The sequence below is a fragment of the Carcharodon carcharias genome, chromosome 3, assembly GCF_017639515.1.
Source record: "Carcharodon carcharias isolate sCarCar2 chromosome 3, sCarCar2.pri, whole genome shotgun sequence".
Lineage (NCBI taxonomy): Eukaryota > Metazoa > Chordata > Chondrichthyes > Lamniformes > Lamnidae > Carcharodon > Carcharodon carcharias.
Window position 1 is genome coordinate 187,212,865 of NC_054469.1, and position 18,694 is coordinate 187,231,558.

Below are 18,694 nucleotides of genomic sequence, written 5' to 3' on the forward strand. Positions count from 1 at the left end.
GATGATAAGCTCACCCTGGGCCACATGGCACTGACTGAAACTGTGGGCTGGATTTTCCTATCCCAATGCAGGGCCAAAGTGCATTCAGCGGGCTTTAAAAATGGTGGGCAGGAGCTGAATCCAGAATTCCTGGCACCAGCAACTTTCAGCAGCACAGGATGAGGGAGCATGAGAGAGCCCCACAAGTATCCTGACATTGCCAGCATCATTACAGAAGTGGGCATTTCAGACCTTCTACAATTTTGATGAAGTTCGGCCCATAATGAAAATTTGGCCTTGTGGCGCTCATTAAGCCAGTACCAGTTGTTCATCTTGTCACCTCTGCATGAGGACCTTTGTGCTTATTGTGAGTTGGCTTGGAGTTCTATAGACTTTGTATGGAAGGAGGTTAAAGCAAAATCCTAATACAAATGCTTTATATGAAATATTTATGCTTTGGGTGAAGAGGATATGTAAAACCTTATTTCTTCATTACAACTGTCACCAATCTTCTTTTGATTAAACTTATACTGAGGAGGTCATTACCATGATGTACTAAATCTGTATTAACTATATCCATTATGATGGCAGCACTTCATCAGGAACTGGAAGCACACGAACAGCAGCCAAAGCATTTTCAATCATTCTCTCCAGCATTTTATTATTGGCTTTATCAATAGCAGTTCCAAAATGGGGAGTCAGAGTGACATTTGGTAAATGCAGCAAAGGATGATCCCTTTAAAAAAAAACACGAGATAGTTGTGATATCAGCTGGGTTTCAGTAATTAAGTTATTGACTTCTACTTTTCAAATGGTCATTTCTGCTAAGTTGAATTCATGAAAGTGACAACATACATTGGAAGTGGCTCTGGATCAGTAACGTCCAAAGCTGCTGCACGAATGACCCCATTCTGAAGCACTTTCACCAAAGCATCCTGATCAACTGCTCCACCTTGGAACATCGATAAAACAAACTCTTATTAGTCTGGGCTCCATGTTCGACTGAAGATGGAACATAAATTGTAAATATGTTAAAACCATGCCTGCAAACTGGCAGTTTTATATCTTTTAACAACAACTGTGCTGGGGGATTCTAACCCAAGAGTCCTTTTCTACAATTACAAAAGTGAATCATGAAATTAATGAAATAGATGTCAATTGGGGAAATGTCTTGCATCTAGCTCCCCATCCTTCATGTCAAATTTCTCAATTACAACTCTTAAATCCGTAGGCCAAAAATAAATAATTGGTTCAGGTAACCACCATCTCCTGAGCCCTTCTTGGATTAGTGTCCATGATATCTTTTTATACTTGAGATAGCAGACTGGTTTAATATCTTATCTGAAACATGGCACCTATACCCAAGTCCTGGTGTGTGACTTGAGCTTATAACCTTTTATATATTCCAGTGGTTTCATCTCCCTTCCCATTATATGGTCATTATAACGTATAATTAATGTTTAATTATAATGTGTTTTATCCTTTCCTCCTCGCTTCATTTACAATATGCTGGCCATTGGTGAAATCATTGGACCAGGTATGCTGATGACAGCATATCTTTTGATTCCCAGGCTCGCTTCTTTGATTGCTTGTTCGACATAAACCCTTGGATGAATCGAATGATTCACAATTTCTTCTAACTCAATTTAGCTCTAACGGAAGCCATTTTCTTTGGTTTGTGCTAATTCAATGTGTCTCTTCTCTTAAGCACATTGAAGTTCCTGATTGCTATTCAGACTAATTCCAATTGTTTAAATCATGATAAGTCATAGATTTTATAGTGATCAAACGTTTACCTTTACTTTGTTTTTTTTAGTTTTTCTCTCATTCATCTCTTCTAACCCAAGCACCAGTATATTAGGAAGATTGCATCTTGCTAACAAGCCATGGGAATGATTCCCCCTCTCCAGTTAATGCAGCGAACACTGCAGAGTTTTTTTTTATCACATACATATCTGTACTATGATTCACAGTGTTCCAGTGATATATTTACTACCTTTAATTCTCAAGGAAAAATGCTTCTTGCAACTATAATTTTCAGACATGGGGTCAGCTTCCACACGTACGCTGATAATATCCAGTCATACCTCTCCACCATTTTTCTCAATTCCTCTGCTTTCTCTGTATTGTCCATTGTCACTGGTTGTTCTGTGATGAGCCATGATTTCCTCTTCTTAAAGAAATGGAAGATTAAAGCTATCGTCTTCAGCTCCGGCCATAACTTCCACAGTCTTGCCAGCGATTCCTTCGCCATCCCCCACCACTGTTTCTAGTTGGACTAGACTGTTCACAACTTTGGCAGCTTATTTGACCCTGTCCTGAACTTTTGATTCCATTTCCTATCCATTGCAAAGACTGCTTATTTTCCATGTTGCATCATCACCTACCTCTGCCTCTACCTCAGCCCATCCTCTGCTGAAACTCTTATGCAGGCTTTTGTTACCTCCAGACTCAACTATTCCAATGCTCTCGTGGATGTTTTCCAATTCTTCACTCTCCTTAAACCAACTCATCAAAAATACTGCAGCCTCTTCAACCCTGAACCAAGTCCTGCTCACCCATCACCCCGATCCTTGCTATCTTACATTGGCTCCCGATCCCCAATATTCAGATCCTTATCCTTTCATGGCTTTGCTCTTCTTTATCTTTGTGACATCCTACAGCCCTCCATCAGCTCCCTCATCTTGCTGTTCCTCAGGATCTACCATTTGTCCAGGCCCAAGTTTGCTTTTGAAACCTCCTCCAGCTCCCTCTCCTCCTATAATGTTCCCCCTCCCACTTAAAACTCATTTAATTAATCAAGCTTTTGATCACATCTCCTGGCATCCTCTTTGTCTCAGCATCATTTTTGTCTGATTATACCTTTTCTACTTACAAGGTGCCAGACCAGTGCATTTGCTGTTTAATTCCATAGGTTTTATATATCAGCAGTACTGCTCTATTGTCAACTTTCCCTTTCCAATGGGTAGCCCATTCTGTTAGGCAATCAGTTAGTCTTATTGTCATCTGGAGAGGCTGTTGCAGGTGACTGCCCTGCAATACATCGTCATGTATGAGAGGTGCTGGGCCGAGTCCTGGTTGATCCTTACTGATTGGGAAAGGGGAGCTCTGTGAAGGGAAACAGGCTCAGTAAGTTTGGCTGAAGCGATCGCATAAATGCTTGGGCAGCGGAAACTACGGTTTTGACTGCTCCCAAGAGACCTAAAATGCTGAAACTATCTATTACTGGACAGACAATTACAAACCTTCTAGAATGTGCCTTTGCAAAGAGATGCAGTAGTTTTTTGAGGTTCATTCCGAGCAGCTCCATGACACAGGACTCTGTGCTCTGTGGGCTGTTCCCAGGGACACACACCGAGACAAACATCAAATGCAGCTGGAGGATCATCAACTTGGTGAAAGACGCTCGTTGCCTGAAACTTGCTGTTCTTGCAATGCAAAGAGTTGTCCTCGACCGTGTGTTGCAGACTGGCACATTCCAAGGTCCAGGACTATGTGCTGAGGAATGCTCTCAAGCTTGGCACAGCAATGGTGCAATGGGGAAAAACCACCATGTAAGGCCTTTCAGCCATAATACACCGAGGGGCTGGTAATGGTGTGGGACCCCTCAGGACGTAAGCTTGTTCTTGAATGGATATAGTTAATACAGTTGTTTTGAGGCATCTCAAAGTGCAACATGCTCTGTGGAAAAAGTTGATTGTTAATTGCACTGCTATGACGATTTGAAATAAATGTATTTTGTAATGTTCTTTTAGATATTTCTCTTTGAATAAAGAATATTTCTGCAAAAAGAAATCCGCCACTGAGATTCAAGACTTCCTGTGAAGAGAAGAATAAATCATGGAACCCTGTAACCCAGTCCAAAAGAATTGGCCTTTGATGATTTTGAGAGTTAGAAATGTGTCATATAAGAGTTAGTACAGTTGCACGATCACAGAAAATAAAGGAAATAAGGAAAATAAAGGAACTTAGTCATAATACTTGGGTAAACTGTGGAAAGAGTTTTGCAGACTACAGCTAATTTTGTAAAGTAAGCAATACCCATGGTGTTTCCCTACCTCGGGAGATATTAATAAGAGTGGCGGTGGGTTTCATTAGACTAAGCTCTCTTTCCCCAATCAGTTTGCAGGTTTGAGGAGTCAGATTTACTACCAACATCACAAAGTCTGACTCGTGGAGGAGATCATCAATCTTTGCACAGTAACGGGCCCCGACCAGTTTACCTTCTTTCTCAGTCCTAAAGACTGATCAGGAAAGTGTTGTAATTAATACAAAGGAACTGAATTTTGAATACCTTCTAGACATTTTGGTTACTAGTTAGTAACAATGGACTTTTGAAAAGTCACCTCTGCCCTTTTGTTTCCCCTCTCAATGTCCAGAATGCTCAATGGGGTGCTTTCAAAAGGGCATTAGGCTGAAGTTACCTCCAAATTCATATCTGTTTCTTACTGACAATTTTTCTCATCCCTTTGCCAAAATACAAAATCATTGGGATACTGTAGTGTTAAATTTATACAGGGCTCAGTTAGAACACACTTGGAGTAACTGTGTGCAGCTCTGGTCTCCATACTACAAACAACCGTTGAAGCACTGGAGCAAGTTTTACAAAATCCAGGTAGGAAGAAGATGCAATTTTATGGAAGGATTGAGGAGGTTGAGGCTATTTTCTGTGAAAAAATGATAACTAAGAGGAGATGCGATAGGGATCTTTAGAATTAGGAAAGGGTTTGATGCAATGCGTGTGCAAATAGAGTTTTCACTTGTGGATGAGTCAAGAACAAGAATGTGTAGATATAAAGCCTGTATTAATAGATCAAATAAAGAATTTAGGCGGAATGCTTTACACAGGGGGTGGTAAGGGTGTGGAACTCGCTGACATGGAGTGGTTGAGCAGATAGCACTGACAAATTGAAGGAGAAAATTGATGTATATGAGTGAGTGATATTTGTCAGTGTGCAAAGAAATAATTAGGTTGGGAGGAGACTCATATGAAGTATAACCACTGGCATGGGCCATCTGGAAAGAATGGCTTGCATGTGTCGATTCTAATTGTACGAATTAGTTGAATTTTAAAGAGGATGCAGGAAGAGAGAGATCTGGGGGTGTATATACTCAAACCATTAAGGGTGGCAGGAAAAATTGAGCAGGGTGTTAAAAAATCATTTGAGATATTCAGCTTATCAAATAGAGGCATAGGGTATAGAAACAAGGATATTGTGCTAAACATTTATGGAAAATTTAAACCTCAGTTGGAAAATTATGTTCAATTCTGGACACCACAGTTTAGGCCTTAGACAAGGTGCAGAAAAGATTTAATAGAATGGTACCAGGGATACAGACATCAGTTTTGTGGAGAGATGGAGAAACTGAGTTTGTTCTGCTTAGAACAGAGAAGGTAAATTGAGATTTGATAGATGTGCTCAAAACCATGGATTGTTTTGATAAGGAGAAACTGTTTTCAGTGGCAGAAGGATCAGTAACCAAGAGGATACAGATTTAATGTGATTGACAAACGAACCAGAAAAATTACGCTGAGGTGTTGTGATCTTGAATGCATTGTCTGAGAGGATGGTAGAAGTAGATTCAATTGTAACTTTCAAAAGGGAATTGAATAAATACTTGAAGGGAAAGAATTCAAAGGTTATGGGGAAAAAGCAGGGACTAATTGGGTAGTTCCTTCAAAGAGCTGGCACAGACAGGATGCATAGGAACAGGAGAAGGTCATTCAGCCTGTCAAGCCTCCTCCACCATTCAATACGATCATAGCTGATCGAACATTTCAATGCCTTTTACCCACACTATTCCTACAACCCTTTACTTTATTATTAATCAGAAATCTATCAATCTGTACCTTAAACATACTCAATGACTGAGCTTCCTCTGGGGTAAAGAATTTCAAAGATTCACAAGCCTCCGAGTAAAGAAATTTCTCCTCACCTCAGTCCTAAGTGGCTTCCCCCTTATTTTGAAATTGTGTCCCTGGTTCTAGGCTCCCCAACCAGGGGAAACATCTTACATGCAACTGCCTTGCCTATTCCTTTAAGTATTTTGTAGGTATCAATAAGATCAGCTCTCATTCTTAGAAACTCTAGAGAATACAGGCCCAGTTTCTCCAATCTCTCTTCATAAGACAGTCCCCCAATCCCTGGAACAAGTCTGGTGAACCATCATTGCACTCCCCCCACAGTAATAATATCCTTTCTGAGTTAAGGAGACCAAGACTGGTCTAACCAAGCTTCTATACAATTGAAGTAAGGCTTCACTACTCCTGTACTTAAATCCTCTTGCGATAAAGGCTAACATACTACTAGCCTTCCTAATTGCTTGCTGCACCGGCATGTTAGCTTTCAGTGACTTATGGACAAGGACACCCAGGTCCCTTTGTACATCTACACTTTCTAATCTATTACCATTTAGGAAATACTCTGCACATCTGTTCCTTCTATGAAAGTGGATAACCTCACATTTTTCCACATTATACTCCACCTGCCATGTTCTTGCCCACTCACTAAGTCTGTCCAAATCCTTCTGTAGCCGCTTTACATCTTCCTCACAACACATTCCTGCCTAACTTTGTATCAGCCACAAACTTGGAAATATTACATTTGGTCCCCACTTCCAAATCATTGATATATATTGTGAACAGCTGGGCCCAAGTACTGATCCTTGCAGTAGCCCACTAGTCATAGTCTGCCAATGCGAAAATGATGCATTTATTCCTACTCTCTGTTTTCTGCCTGTTACCCGATCCTTAATCCATGCCAGAATATTGCCTCCTATCCCATTTGCTTTAATTTTGCTGATCAACCTCCTGTGGGGGACTTAATCAAAAAACCTTCTGAAAACCCAACTATACTATGCCCATGAACTCTCCTTTATCAATTCTGTTAGTAACATCCTCAAACAACTCTAACAAGTTTGTCAAACATGATTTCCCATTCACAAATCCATGTTGACCATGCTCAATCAGATCATGATTATTCAAGTAACCATTTATCACGTCCTTTATGATAGATTCCAGCATTTTTCCAACTACTGATTTAAGGCTAACACATCTGTAGTTCCCGGTTTTCTCTCTCCCTCCCTTCTTAAATAGTGGGGTGACATTTGCTACCTTCCAATCTTCAGGAACCATTCCAGAATCTATAGAATTTTGGAAAATGATCACCAATGCATCCACGATCTCTATAGCAACCTCTTTCAACACTCTGGGATGCAGAATATCAGGTCCTGGGGTCTTGTCCATTTTCAGGCCCATTAATTTCTCCAAACAACCTTCTTACTTATACTAATTTCCTTCAACTCCTCATATTCCCTAGTCCCTTGGATTTCTAAATCTGGGAGATTTCCTGTATCTTCCTCAGTGAAAACAGACACAAGGTAATCGTTTAGCTTCTCTGCCATTTCTCTATTCCCCATTATGAATTCTCCTGACTCTGCCTGGAATGGACCCACATTTGTCTTAGCCAAACACTTCCTTTTTACATACCTATAGGCCAGCATTTTCTGTCCGGCTTGTAAAATGACGCATGGTCATGTCAGGCATGCGTCCCAACGTCTCCGCACGTCATTCCAATCTTTCGTTCGGTGGGCGTGTACTGGAGTCAGCTGCATGCCCGCTGACCTGTCAAAGGCCTGTTAAGGCCATTAATAAAACGATTAAACAATTTTACAGGGCTGCCTGTTCAACATTAAGGTTTTTTTTTTTTATAATCTTTAGAATGATTGACCTAAGTTGGTGTATTTGGTGACGACTTTGGTGCCTTCGGAGACGGCTGTTTGGCCAGTTCCCCTGGCAGCGTGAGGCAGGCGGTGTTCTGGATCTACCTGGCTGAGATAGTGTGGCGCTTGTTGTAATGAATGAGGTGCGAAACCTCGGACGCGATGCGCTCAAAAATGTCAACAACGAAGGACTTCATAACGCTCAGGCCTTGGACGAGATCCTAGTTGTAGGTTGGACCCAAGTCAACATCCTGTACACATAAGTGGAATAGCTCTGCTTGCGAGACTTTCTCTGTTTCTTAGGCAGCTTCCTGGTAACTTTAATCAGCGACTGTTTCGATGCAATGCGGGACGCACTGCCCTTCACTGCAGCTGCCACATCAGGCATTCCACTCGACTTGGGCCAACTCAAGTAAGTTCCGGGCAGGTGAAGAGCCCAGGCGGCCTTCTCATTTTTCACGAAACCTCATCCACAAGCAGGATGAAGGGTTTATTAAATTAATAAATATTTACTGAATATTTGATAAACATGGCCCAGCTCATATGATGCTGTCACATGAGGGGACATGTGTAAATGGTTTTTAACTTTTTTTATTCTGAACTTTAAAATTCAACTTTATCTCCCTGAGGCAGCTCTTGTGCTTCAGGGAGATTGCTACACTCTTTTGCATGCATGCACAAAAGAGCGCTGGCTCCGATTCTCCCTCCTTCCCCCCCGCCCGCACAGGTAGTGTGAACGCTACTGGGTGCGCGTCATGCTGGGCGGGCCTTAATTGGCCCACCCACATAAAATGGCAGCATGCAGCTGATAGCGGCCCTCCCAACGGAGAGAAAATTCTCCCAATGGAAGCTTTTACAGTCCGTTTTTATGTTTTTTTGCCAGATTGCATTCATATTCTATTCTCCCTTTCTTTACCAGTTTCTTCGTCTTCCTTTGCTGTATTCTGAAAACCTCCCAATCCTCAGGCTTACAACTGCTTCTGGCAACTTTATAAGCCTTTTCTTTTAATCTTATACCATCCTAAACTTCCTTTGTTAGCCATGGTTGACTGACTGTTTTTGGGTTTTTGCATCTTAAAGGAATGTTTAGGTGCTGTAAGCTATGTAAGTTATTTGAAGACTATCCATTGTCTACATACTTTGTAATGTGTTTTTCCAATCCAGCTCAGCCAATTTGTCCCTCATGCCTTCATAATTTCTTTTATTCAACTTTAACATCCTTGCTTCAAAGTGAACTATCTCACTTTCAAACATAATGTAAAATTCTATCATATTATGGTCACTCATCCCAAAAGGTTCTTTTACAACAAGATTATTAAATTGCCCTTTTTCATTACATAATACTAGATATAAAATAGTCTGTCCTCTAGTAAGTTCCTCAACATACTGCTCCAGAAAACCATCCCTAACATACTCCAGAAACTTGTCTTCCAAAGTATTAGTGCTCAATTGGTTTACCCAGTCTATATGCAGATTGAAGTCACCCATGATTGCTGTATTGCCCATGCTACATGCTTCTCTCATCTCCTGATTAATACCATGCTCCACATTACCACTACTGTTTGGAAGCCAATAAACAACTCCAACCAATGTCTGCTGCCCTTTGCTGTTTCTTAGCTCCACCCAAACAGATTCCACACATTGTTCTTCCGATCTGAGATCCTTCCTTACTAATGCACTGATCCCATCCCTTACTTTCAGCGCAATTCCACCTCCTTTCCCTTCTTGTCTGTCCTTCCTAAACGTCAAATATCCTTGAATATTCAGTTCCCAGTCTTGGTCACCATGCAGTCATGTTTCTGTGATGGCAATTATATCATATCCATTTACCTCTATTTGTGCCTTTGGCTAATTTATTTTATTGCGAATGCTGCGTGCATTCAGGTGGAGTACCCTTAACTTTATCTTTTTTAAATCATTCCTCATTCAAAGCATACTTAATGCTCTGCTTTGTTTCTCCTGCCTTCTAGTTTCACTACGACTTCCTGTTACCAACTTTACTTTCTTCCAGTTTGGGCCACCCCTCAGGTTCCCACCCCCCTGACAAGCTAATTTAAACCCACCCGAACAGCACTATCAAATCTCCCTGCAAGTATATCAGTCCTAGTCCTGCTATGATTTAAGCCGTCCAGCTTGTACAGGTCCCACCTGCCCCAGGACTGGTCCCAATGCCTCAGAAATCTGATACCTTCCCTCCTTCACCAGCTCTCCAGCCACGTATTTAATCAATCAATCCTCCTATTCCTATGCTCACCAACACTTGGCACTGGGAGTAATCCTGAGATTACTGTTCTTGAGGTCCTGTTTTTTAATTTCCTTTCTAACTCCCTGAAATCTGCTTTCAGGACATCATCCCTCTTCCTACCTATGTCGTTGGTACCAACATGGACCATGACTTCTGGCTGATCCCCCTTCCCCTGAAGAATGTCATGCAGCTGCTCCATGACATCCTTGACCCTGGCACCAGGGAGGCAACACACCATCCTGGTGTCACGTTTTCTGCCGCAGACACATCTGTCTGATCCCCTAACTATGGAATCCCCTATCACTATTGTCCTTCCATTCTTCTTCCTCCCCACCACTGTACAGCTGAGCCAACCGTGGTGCCTCAGGCTTGGCACTGGCTGTGCTCCCGAGGAACCATTGCCCTCATCAGCATCCAGAATGGAAAACCAATTAGCAAGCAGGATAGACTCAGGGGACTCCTGCACTACCTGCCTGGTTCTCTTGGACTGCCTCGCAGTCACCCATTCCCTCTCTGCTGTATGCTTCTGACCTGTGGTGTGACCACCTCCCTAAATGTGCTATCCATGAAGTCCTCTGCTTCACGGATGCACAACAGTGACTCCAGCCGCTGCTCAAGTTCCAAAACCTGGAGCTCAAGTTTGTGCCCTAGTGACAGTTCCTACATTTGTGTTTGGCTGGGACACATGGTGTAGCCATGACTTCACACCGACTGCAGGATGTACATTCCACTTGGCCAAGCTGACCTGCCATCCCATAACTCTAAAAACTATTTATTACGCTTAAAGTAGAATGAGCAGAACAAATTACTAGTAACTTAACTTTACTACACTTATGGTAACTTTATGTTACTTTGTTCCAGTGGAACTCAACACAAACTGGAGGAACGGCACCACATCTTCCGATTAGGCACTTTACAGCCTTCCAGACTTAACACTGAGTTCAACAACTTCATATCATGAACTCTCTCCTCCACCCTCACCCTTTTTTGATCCCCTTTTTTCAAATATTTATTTTTAAATTTTTATATATATATATTTTTCTCACCTATTTTTATTATTTTTTTAAAAATTATTTCCATTCATTGTTTAACCCCCAACTTTTAGCCTATTTCGATATTTTCTCCCACACCGTATCCTCCTCCCACCCTACCCCCACTAGGGCCATCTGTCACTTGCTCATTCTGCTTTCTACTCGTAATGTCACCATTAGCACCTCCTTTAGCCAGTATCACCACCATCAACACCCCTTCAACCTTTTGTTTATGCCAACTTTCACAATCTCTCCCTTGCCTCCACCTATCACTGTCCTTCTATCCAGCATTACCTGTCCCACCCCCACTTAAACAGTATATATTCCACCACATTTTTACTTCACTTTAGTTCTGAAGAAGAATCATTTGGACTCGAAACGTTAACTCTGTCTTTCTCTCCACAGATGCTGTCAGACCTGCTGAGTTTTGCGAGCAATTTTTATTTCAGTTTTATGTTACTTTGGTTTACTTTATTTCACTGTGCTGTACAAGTTTATGAGTTACATCTAAAGATATCAGCCTCTTCAAAAAATGAAAACAAATAACCAGGAACTGCCACAGAGTAGTAAAATAAACGCATTCATTTTTCTTTATTTAAGATAACAGTGGGTGGAGGAAAATGAAGTACCAATTTTCCTAAATTAAAATGGAATCATTGTAGGAAGGTTTAAAAAGGGTGAAGTAATTTCATGATCCTTGAACAGTTAAAAATAGTATTAGTGAAGAGGTTGAATTTATTACTGAATAAAGTTGGAACTGAACAATTTTTAGGTTGAACAGCATTTGACATTTTGCAGAATTTTAATTTGTATCTTATCCCTCTAGTATTGCAACCTTTTGTTTTCACTGAGGTTCGGTGCAAGCCTTCTGCTGATGTTTCATGCTTATAAACTTCTTTGCTGCTTAACTTGCTGTACCCCTTAAGCCAAGTGCCCATCTATGTCACCTTGGTTCAGTCAACAGAAACCTCACCTCTGATTCAGAAAGTTATGTTCCGGCCCTACTCTACACAGCTGTGCAGTTGTGAATATATGCTGCATTGGTAGTTGCTGTCTTTCATACTGATATGTAAAACCATTAGACCTATCAGTTCAGATGGATGTAAAAGATTCCTCAGCACCATTTGAAGAACAGATAGCTGATGCCCTGGCCAGTATTGCTCCCTCAAACAACAACAAAATACTAAATTAATTGGTCATTTATTTAAGTTGTTGTCCATGGGACTGTGCTGTGTGCCATTAGCATGACATATTTGTTTACATAAAAACATCAACTTTTCAAAATCATAATTAAGTAGCTATAAGGCACTTGGAATAGCCTGGGGATGTGATGATGTGCTATATAAATGCAAATTCTCTTCATTTGCATCTTAATTATTTAACACACATCCCCAGTGAACACCCCTGGCCCCATGACCCCAAAATATCTAAATTAAGCTGTTTGTCCTCCTATTCTGTGATCTTGCCGGCAATTACTTTAAAATTTGGATATTGTGAGAAGCAACTTGAGCAAATCATGCAAAATTGACAAGAATTGCGGTTTAGAGTTTCCATTCTTTCAAAATTATCTCCTTAGTGTAAATCTCAAAGGTATCACCGCTGCCTAACATAAGACAAACTTAACAAAGAGGATCAGACATTACATTGAAATAGTTAAAGTTAAATTAGCACAGAGAGTACAATAATACTATAGTTATGGTAATGTCGTCATTATGATAATTGACTAACAGTCCAGAGATTATGGGTTAGATTTCTGCTTTTGGTGGAATAGGTGATCTGGCTGTGAATTGCATACAAACTGCACTTGTTTTCTAAATTGATTTAATGTTTTGATTTCCTGGTCAAACTCATTTCTATATGTGGTAAGGTTTATTCATGTTGCTAAGGTTTAAATTGGTAATGTAAGTGGTTGGTGAGTAAAGACATTCATTAAAATAAATAAATAATTTAATCAATTAAATAGGTAATTAAAACACAAAAAGGATGGCAGTGCAGATGATGTATTGCAACTCTACAGTAAGTGTCTGCAGCTTACGGAATTGCAGCTCAGAGTTGATGAGCTCGAGGCTGAGCTTCAGTCACTGCGATGCATCAGGGAGGGGTAAAGGTACCTGGGCACTTTGTTCTAGGAGGCATTCACACCCCTTGGACTAAATCAGACAACCCTAGCCTAAGGTCAGGGACAGGAGAGTGTGACTGTAAGTGAGGCAGGTAAGATGATCGAGAAGTTAGAGGTGGAGGAGCCTCAGCCCTTGCAATTGTCCAACAGGTTCAAGGTTCTTGCAGCTTGTGTGGATGATGATGCAGGGTGGATGAGCAAACTGACCATGGTCACCATGGTAGAGGAAGCCATTCAAGCAGGGTGAGAAAATAGGAATGTAGTGGTAATAGGGGACAGTATAGTCAGAGAGACGGACACAGTTCTCTGCAGCCGAGAGCGACAGTCCAGACAGCTATCTGCCCACTGCCAGGGCTCAGGACATCTGCTTGGGGCCGGAGAAGTACTTGCAGTGGGAGAGAGACTTACCACATAGTTACCAATGACATAGATAGGGTGAGAGATAGATAGAGAAAAGAGATTCTGCATAGCAATTATGAATAGCTAGGGGCTAAATTAAAAAGCAGGACCTCAAAGATAATAATCTCTAGATTATTACCTGAGCCATGATCGAATTGGCATAGGGTAAATAAGATTAGAGAATTCAATGCAAGACTGAAACACTGGTGTGGGAGAAATGGGTTTCAATTCATGGGGCACTGGCAGCAGTACTAAGGAAAATGGAAGCTGTACTGTTGGGATGGTCTTCACCTGAACCATGCTGGGACCAGTGTTCTGTTACATTGCGGCATTAGAGAGGGCTTTAAACACTGGGGTGGGGTGCAAGATTATGTGAGGGGAGATCTGGTAAATTAAAGAGAAATGACAATATTAGAAATTTGGGTAAAGATAGCCAGAATATGGCAGGATGGGGCATAGTAAACAAACTTAACTGTGAACCAGCAGATAAAGCCAGAGATTGCAGAAGTGGTAAGAAGACAAAGTTAAAGATTCTGTATCAGAATGCACGCAGCATTCAGAACAAATGGATGGATTGTTAGCACTGATAGAAATAAATATGTATGATCTGATAGCCTTTAAAAGAGACATGGTCAAAAAGTGACCAAGGCTGGGACCTAAATATTGAAGGTTATTTGACATTTCTGAATGACAAGAAGCTAAGAAAAGGTAGTGTGGTAACTCTGTTAATTAAGGATGACATTAGTAAAGTAGTGGGAGATGATTTTAGCTCAAAAAAGCAATCTATAGAATCAGTTTTGGTAGAGATAAGAAATAGGAAAGGTAAGTGGTCATTTGTGGAAGTAATTTAGTTTGAAGGTTAGAAGGGTGGGTTAAAGACTAATGTGTTAAACCTAAATAAAGGGAATTATAAGGATTCTGAAGGCAGAGTTGGCCAAAGAAAACTGGGAAACTAGATTAAAAGGTAGGACATTTGAGATGAAGTGGTAGACTTTTAAAGAGATATTTCAAAACTCTCCGCAAAGATTTATCTCAATGAGGAAGAAGGGCTCTTTGGGAAGGATGCATCATCTGTGGCTATATAAGGAAGTTAAGGATGGTATCAAATTGAAAGAAACACTGCACAATTCTGCGAAGGTTATTGATAAATTTGGTCCAATCTTCTGACTTAAGAACCAGCAAAGAAAGACTAAAAAAGAGAGGGAGAAATTAGAGTATAAGAGAAAGCTTATAAAAAGATAGTAAGAGCTTCTACATGTATTTAAAAAGGAAAAGAGTAACTAAAGGTAATGTTAATCCCCTAGAAGGTGAGTTTAGGGGATTAATAATGGAAAAACAAGGAAACAGTGGAGGCATTGAACAGGTATTGTGTCTGTTTCACTGTAGAAGCCTTAGAAAACTTCCCAAAGATACTTGAAAAATCAAAAGGTGAAAGGGAGAAACTAAAAACCAATCACCATCACCAGGGAAAAAGTACTGGGAAAACTATTAGACCTCAAGATTGAGAAGTTCCCATAACATGATAGCCTGCATCCTAGGGTCTTAAAAGTAGTGGCTGCAGAGATAGTAGCGGCATTGGTTATAATCTTCCAAAATGCCTTAGATTCTGGATGGGTCCCTGCAGATTGGAAAATAGAAAACGTAACATCTTTATTAAAGAAAGCAGGGAGTCAGAAAGCAGGAAACTATAGGTCAGTTAGCCCAACACCTGTACCTGTCATAGGAAAATTGCTAGAATTCATTATTAAGATTATAGCAGCATACTTAGAAAATTATAATGGAATCTGCCAGAGAAAACATGGTTTTGTGAAAGGGAAATCATGTTTAACTAATTTATTGGAGTTCTTTGAGGAGGTAACAAGCAACGTGGATAAAGGGGAATCTGTAGATGTGGTGTACTTGGATTTCCAAAAGACATTTGATAAAGGTGCCACATCAAGGGTTGCTATACAAAATAAGAATTCATGGCGTAGGTGGTATAACAAGCATGGATGGAGGATTGGTTAGCTAACAGGAAGCAGAGAGTAGGGATCAATGGGTCTTTTTCAGGTTGTGGGGCAAGCTATAACTAGTGGAATGCCACAGGGATCAGTGCTGGGGCCTCAACTACTTACAATCTATATCAATGTTCTTCATTGCAAGGCCCTCAACCCAATGGCAGCCCCCATTGATGCTAAATTGGCTCCCCAACCAGTGGTGCAGTGCTGCCAGGGCTCCAACCAGGGCCCGCAGAGCAAAGTGTGGCAGAGCAGAGTGCCAGGGTCCTAGGGAGGGGAGACTGGCTGTGATGTCCGGGAATGGAGGATGTGTGTGTGAGATCCGCTTGTATCCAGGAAACGGGCCCGCACCTTCAGGAGTGAACCGATCCTGACAGCATCCTCCGCCTGGCGAGGCACCACCTGGCATTTTGATCGTGTTGGCTACTGGAAGTGTTCAAGGGGTAAGCTGCCATCTCAGTAGGATGTGGCATACAGAAGTGCGCCACCAGCTCACTGGGAGAGAAGCACATTCTGCAGGTAAATCCCTCACCCAAGCACTGATGCGTGGCCAAGTCAGTTCACTTCAAGCCTGTATCCCCAGAAATAAAAATGTATTCTGCTTTTCAATTAATGTCCTTTTTTCATTTGTGTTATCACAAACAGGAGTGAATTAGGCTATGGCGTCTGTTGTAGTAGTTCATGTGGCTCCCACATTGCAGGTTTTTGCTACAATGGCCCTTGTTTGATCTGATCTTCATCAATGACTTGGATGAGGAGACCTATTGTTTGTAGCTAAATTTTTGCTGATGACACCAGGATTGGTAGGAAAATGTTGTCAAGAGGAGGTAAAGAGTCCACAAAGGGATATAGATAGGTTCAATGAGTGGGCAAAAAATTTGGCATATGGAGTATAATGTGGGAAAATGTGAACTTATCGACTTTGGTAGGAAGACTAGAAAAGTAGTATACTTTTTAAATGGAGAAAGATTGCAGAACACGGTAGTACAGAGGGATCTGGGTGTCCTGGTATGCAGGTCCAGCAAGTGATTAGGAAGTCAAACGGAATGTTAACGTTTATTACAAGGGGAATGGAATATAAAATAGAAGTTTTACTGCAGCTGTGCAGATCCTTGGTGAGAACACATCTGGAGTATTATATACAGTTTTGGTTTCCTTACTTGAAAAGGATATAATTGCTTTAGAAGCAGCTCAGAGAAGGTTCATTCAACTCATACCAGGGATGAAGGGGCTATCTGATGAAGAAAGGTTGAACAAGTTAAAGCTATACCCATTGGGGTTTAGAAGAATGCGAGGTGATCTTATTGAAACATATAAGATCCTGAGAGGACTTGATAGGGTAGATACTGGGAGGATGTTTCCTCTTGCTGGGGAGACTAGAACTAGAGTACACAGTTTTAGAACAAGAGGTCTCCATTTTAAGATGGAGGTGAAGAAAAATGTTTTCTCTCAGAGGGTCATTAGCCTGTGGAATTCTCTTTCCCAGTGGGCAGTGAAGGTTGGGTCATTGAATTTATTCAAGGCCAAGTTAAATATAGTTTTGATAGACAAGGGAGTTGAGGGTTATAGGGGACATAAAGGGAAGTGGAATTGAGATCAGCCAGAGCTTATTGAATGGAGGAGTAGGTTCAAAGGGTGGAACAGCCTACTCCTATGTTCGTATAATCAAAAACAGAATCTTCCATCAATCGAGCAGCATTTCAAAACATATATTTTTGTTTCATTAAAAAGTATTCTTTGATATATTTAAGAGGGGTAATTTGGTGCTGTTTTATTAACACTGCTGAAAATATGTTTATCACCAAAAATAAGCACTCTTAATAAGCGTGTCTATTTCACCACCCATGAATAACCCAGCTTTAAATAACAGAAAATTACTTCAAAAAAATTCTGCACAACCATTTTCTAGTTTTGTTGGTGTGTTACATAGTGATCAGTTTTGTAGTAGGTTAAATATTTTGTAATACTTAGAAGCTTTAAAAAAATGTCTACTAGTGTCCTAGCACCATTTAAAAAAAAAGCTTCCTGGAAGGCCCAAAAACAGGTGCAATTAGAGGGAACTTGCCATGGTGAACAATCCAATCTGGGGCAGAGAACAATTTGTGGGCAGGGTCTGCTTCCAAAAAAGGATCTATTCTTGCTGCTCCCTATCCTTATCTACATGCCGCCCTTCACTGACAACATCTGAAGGCATGGGGCCAGGTGTAAGATGACACCTAGCTCTAACACTATCACCTCTCTTGACCCCTTCACTGCTTCAGTCTTGTCAGACTGCTTATCCAATATTCAGTCGTGGATAATCCATGATCTTCACTAGATGGATAGATGGATACATAGAATGAAAGAACTTGTCTTTATATTGTGGTCATTACTGCCTCAAGATGGCCCAAAGTACTTTACAGACAATGAAGCAGTTTTTGAAGTGTGATCACTTTTGTAATGTAGGAAACATGGCTGCCAATTTTCCAGCAAGATCTACAAAGAGCAAAGTGATAATTGTCTTGTTTTTTTGTTTCAATGATGCACACAGGCTGTTGAAATTATAGCTGAGTTAACTTCATTGATAACACATTTCCTAACATAAACATATAGCTGCAGTAATTGAATTCAATGAAGACAGGTTCCAATATGTGCTATCTGATCTTCAACTCCCAGGTCAGGTGACCCCCCTATCTAGTACAGAGTACTGTATAGTATCTAATACTGGAATCCACTTCCACAATCAACTATCATGACAATAATGACCAGATAATTTGTTTTAGTATGTTACTTGAGTAATGAATTTTGACCAGGATATTGTGGGAACTCCTTGACTCTTCGTAAAAAGAGTGCCATAGGATCTCTTTACCTTCAGCTGAGGGGGCACCTCATCCAAAAAAATGGCATCTCTGATAGTGCAGAACTGCATCAGTACTACATTGGCATAGCAACCTGTTATGGCACAGAGGATGGTAAATGCCGAGCTGCTCAAATCCCAGAGGGAAACTTGAAACAGCTGCCAAAATGGCTTCTGCAATTTGCATAGCATGAGGAGCGGTTCTAAACTCAGGAAATTATGTCCCCGACTACTTGTGATGATTTTATAGTAAAGTAAACATTTATTAAAAGAATAAAGGGAAAAAAATACAATTACACTTAAACACAAGAATGGTTTTGCACAGTAAACAATACTTTAAAACCACAAAATCTTAACTTAACTACC

At 40.8% G+C, this 18,694-nt stretch overlaps 1 protein-coding gene across 1 annotated transcript in view; it reads right to left on the reverse strand.

The window, feature by feature from the left end:
- Positions 1-558: 558 nt before the first annotated feature.
- LOC121276587 (probable 2-ketogluconate reductase) overlaps positions 559-18,694 on the reverse strand; it is a 33,276-nt gene continuing 15,140 nt past the window's right edge. Inside the window, 3 exon segments of the mRNA XM_041185169.1 lie at positions 559-715; positions 835-931; positions 4,038-4,216. Coding sequence (XP_041041103.1) covers positions 559-715; positions 835-931; positions 4,038-4,216 — 433 coding nt within the window.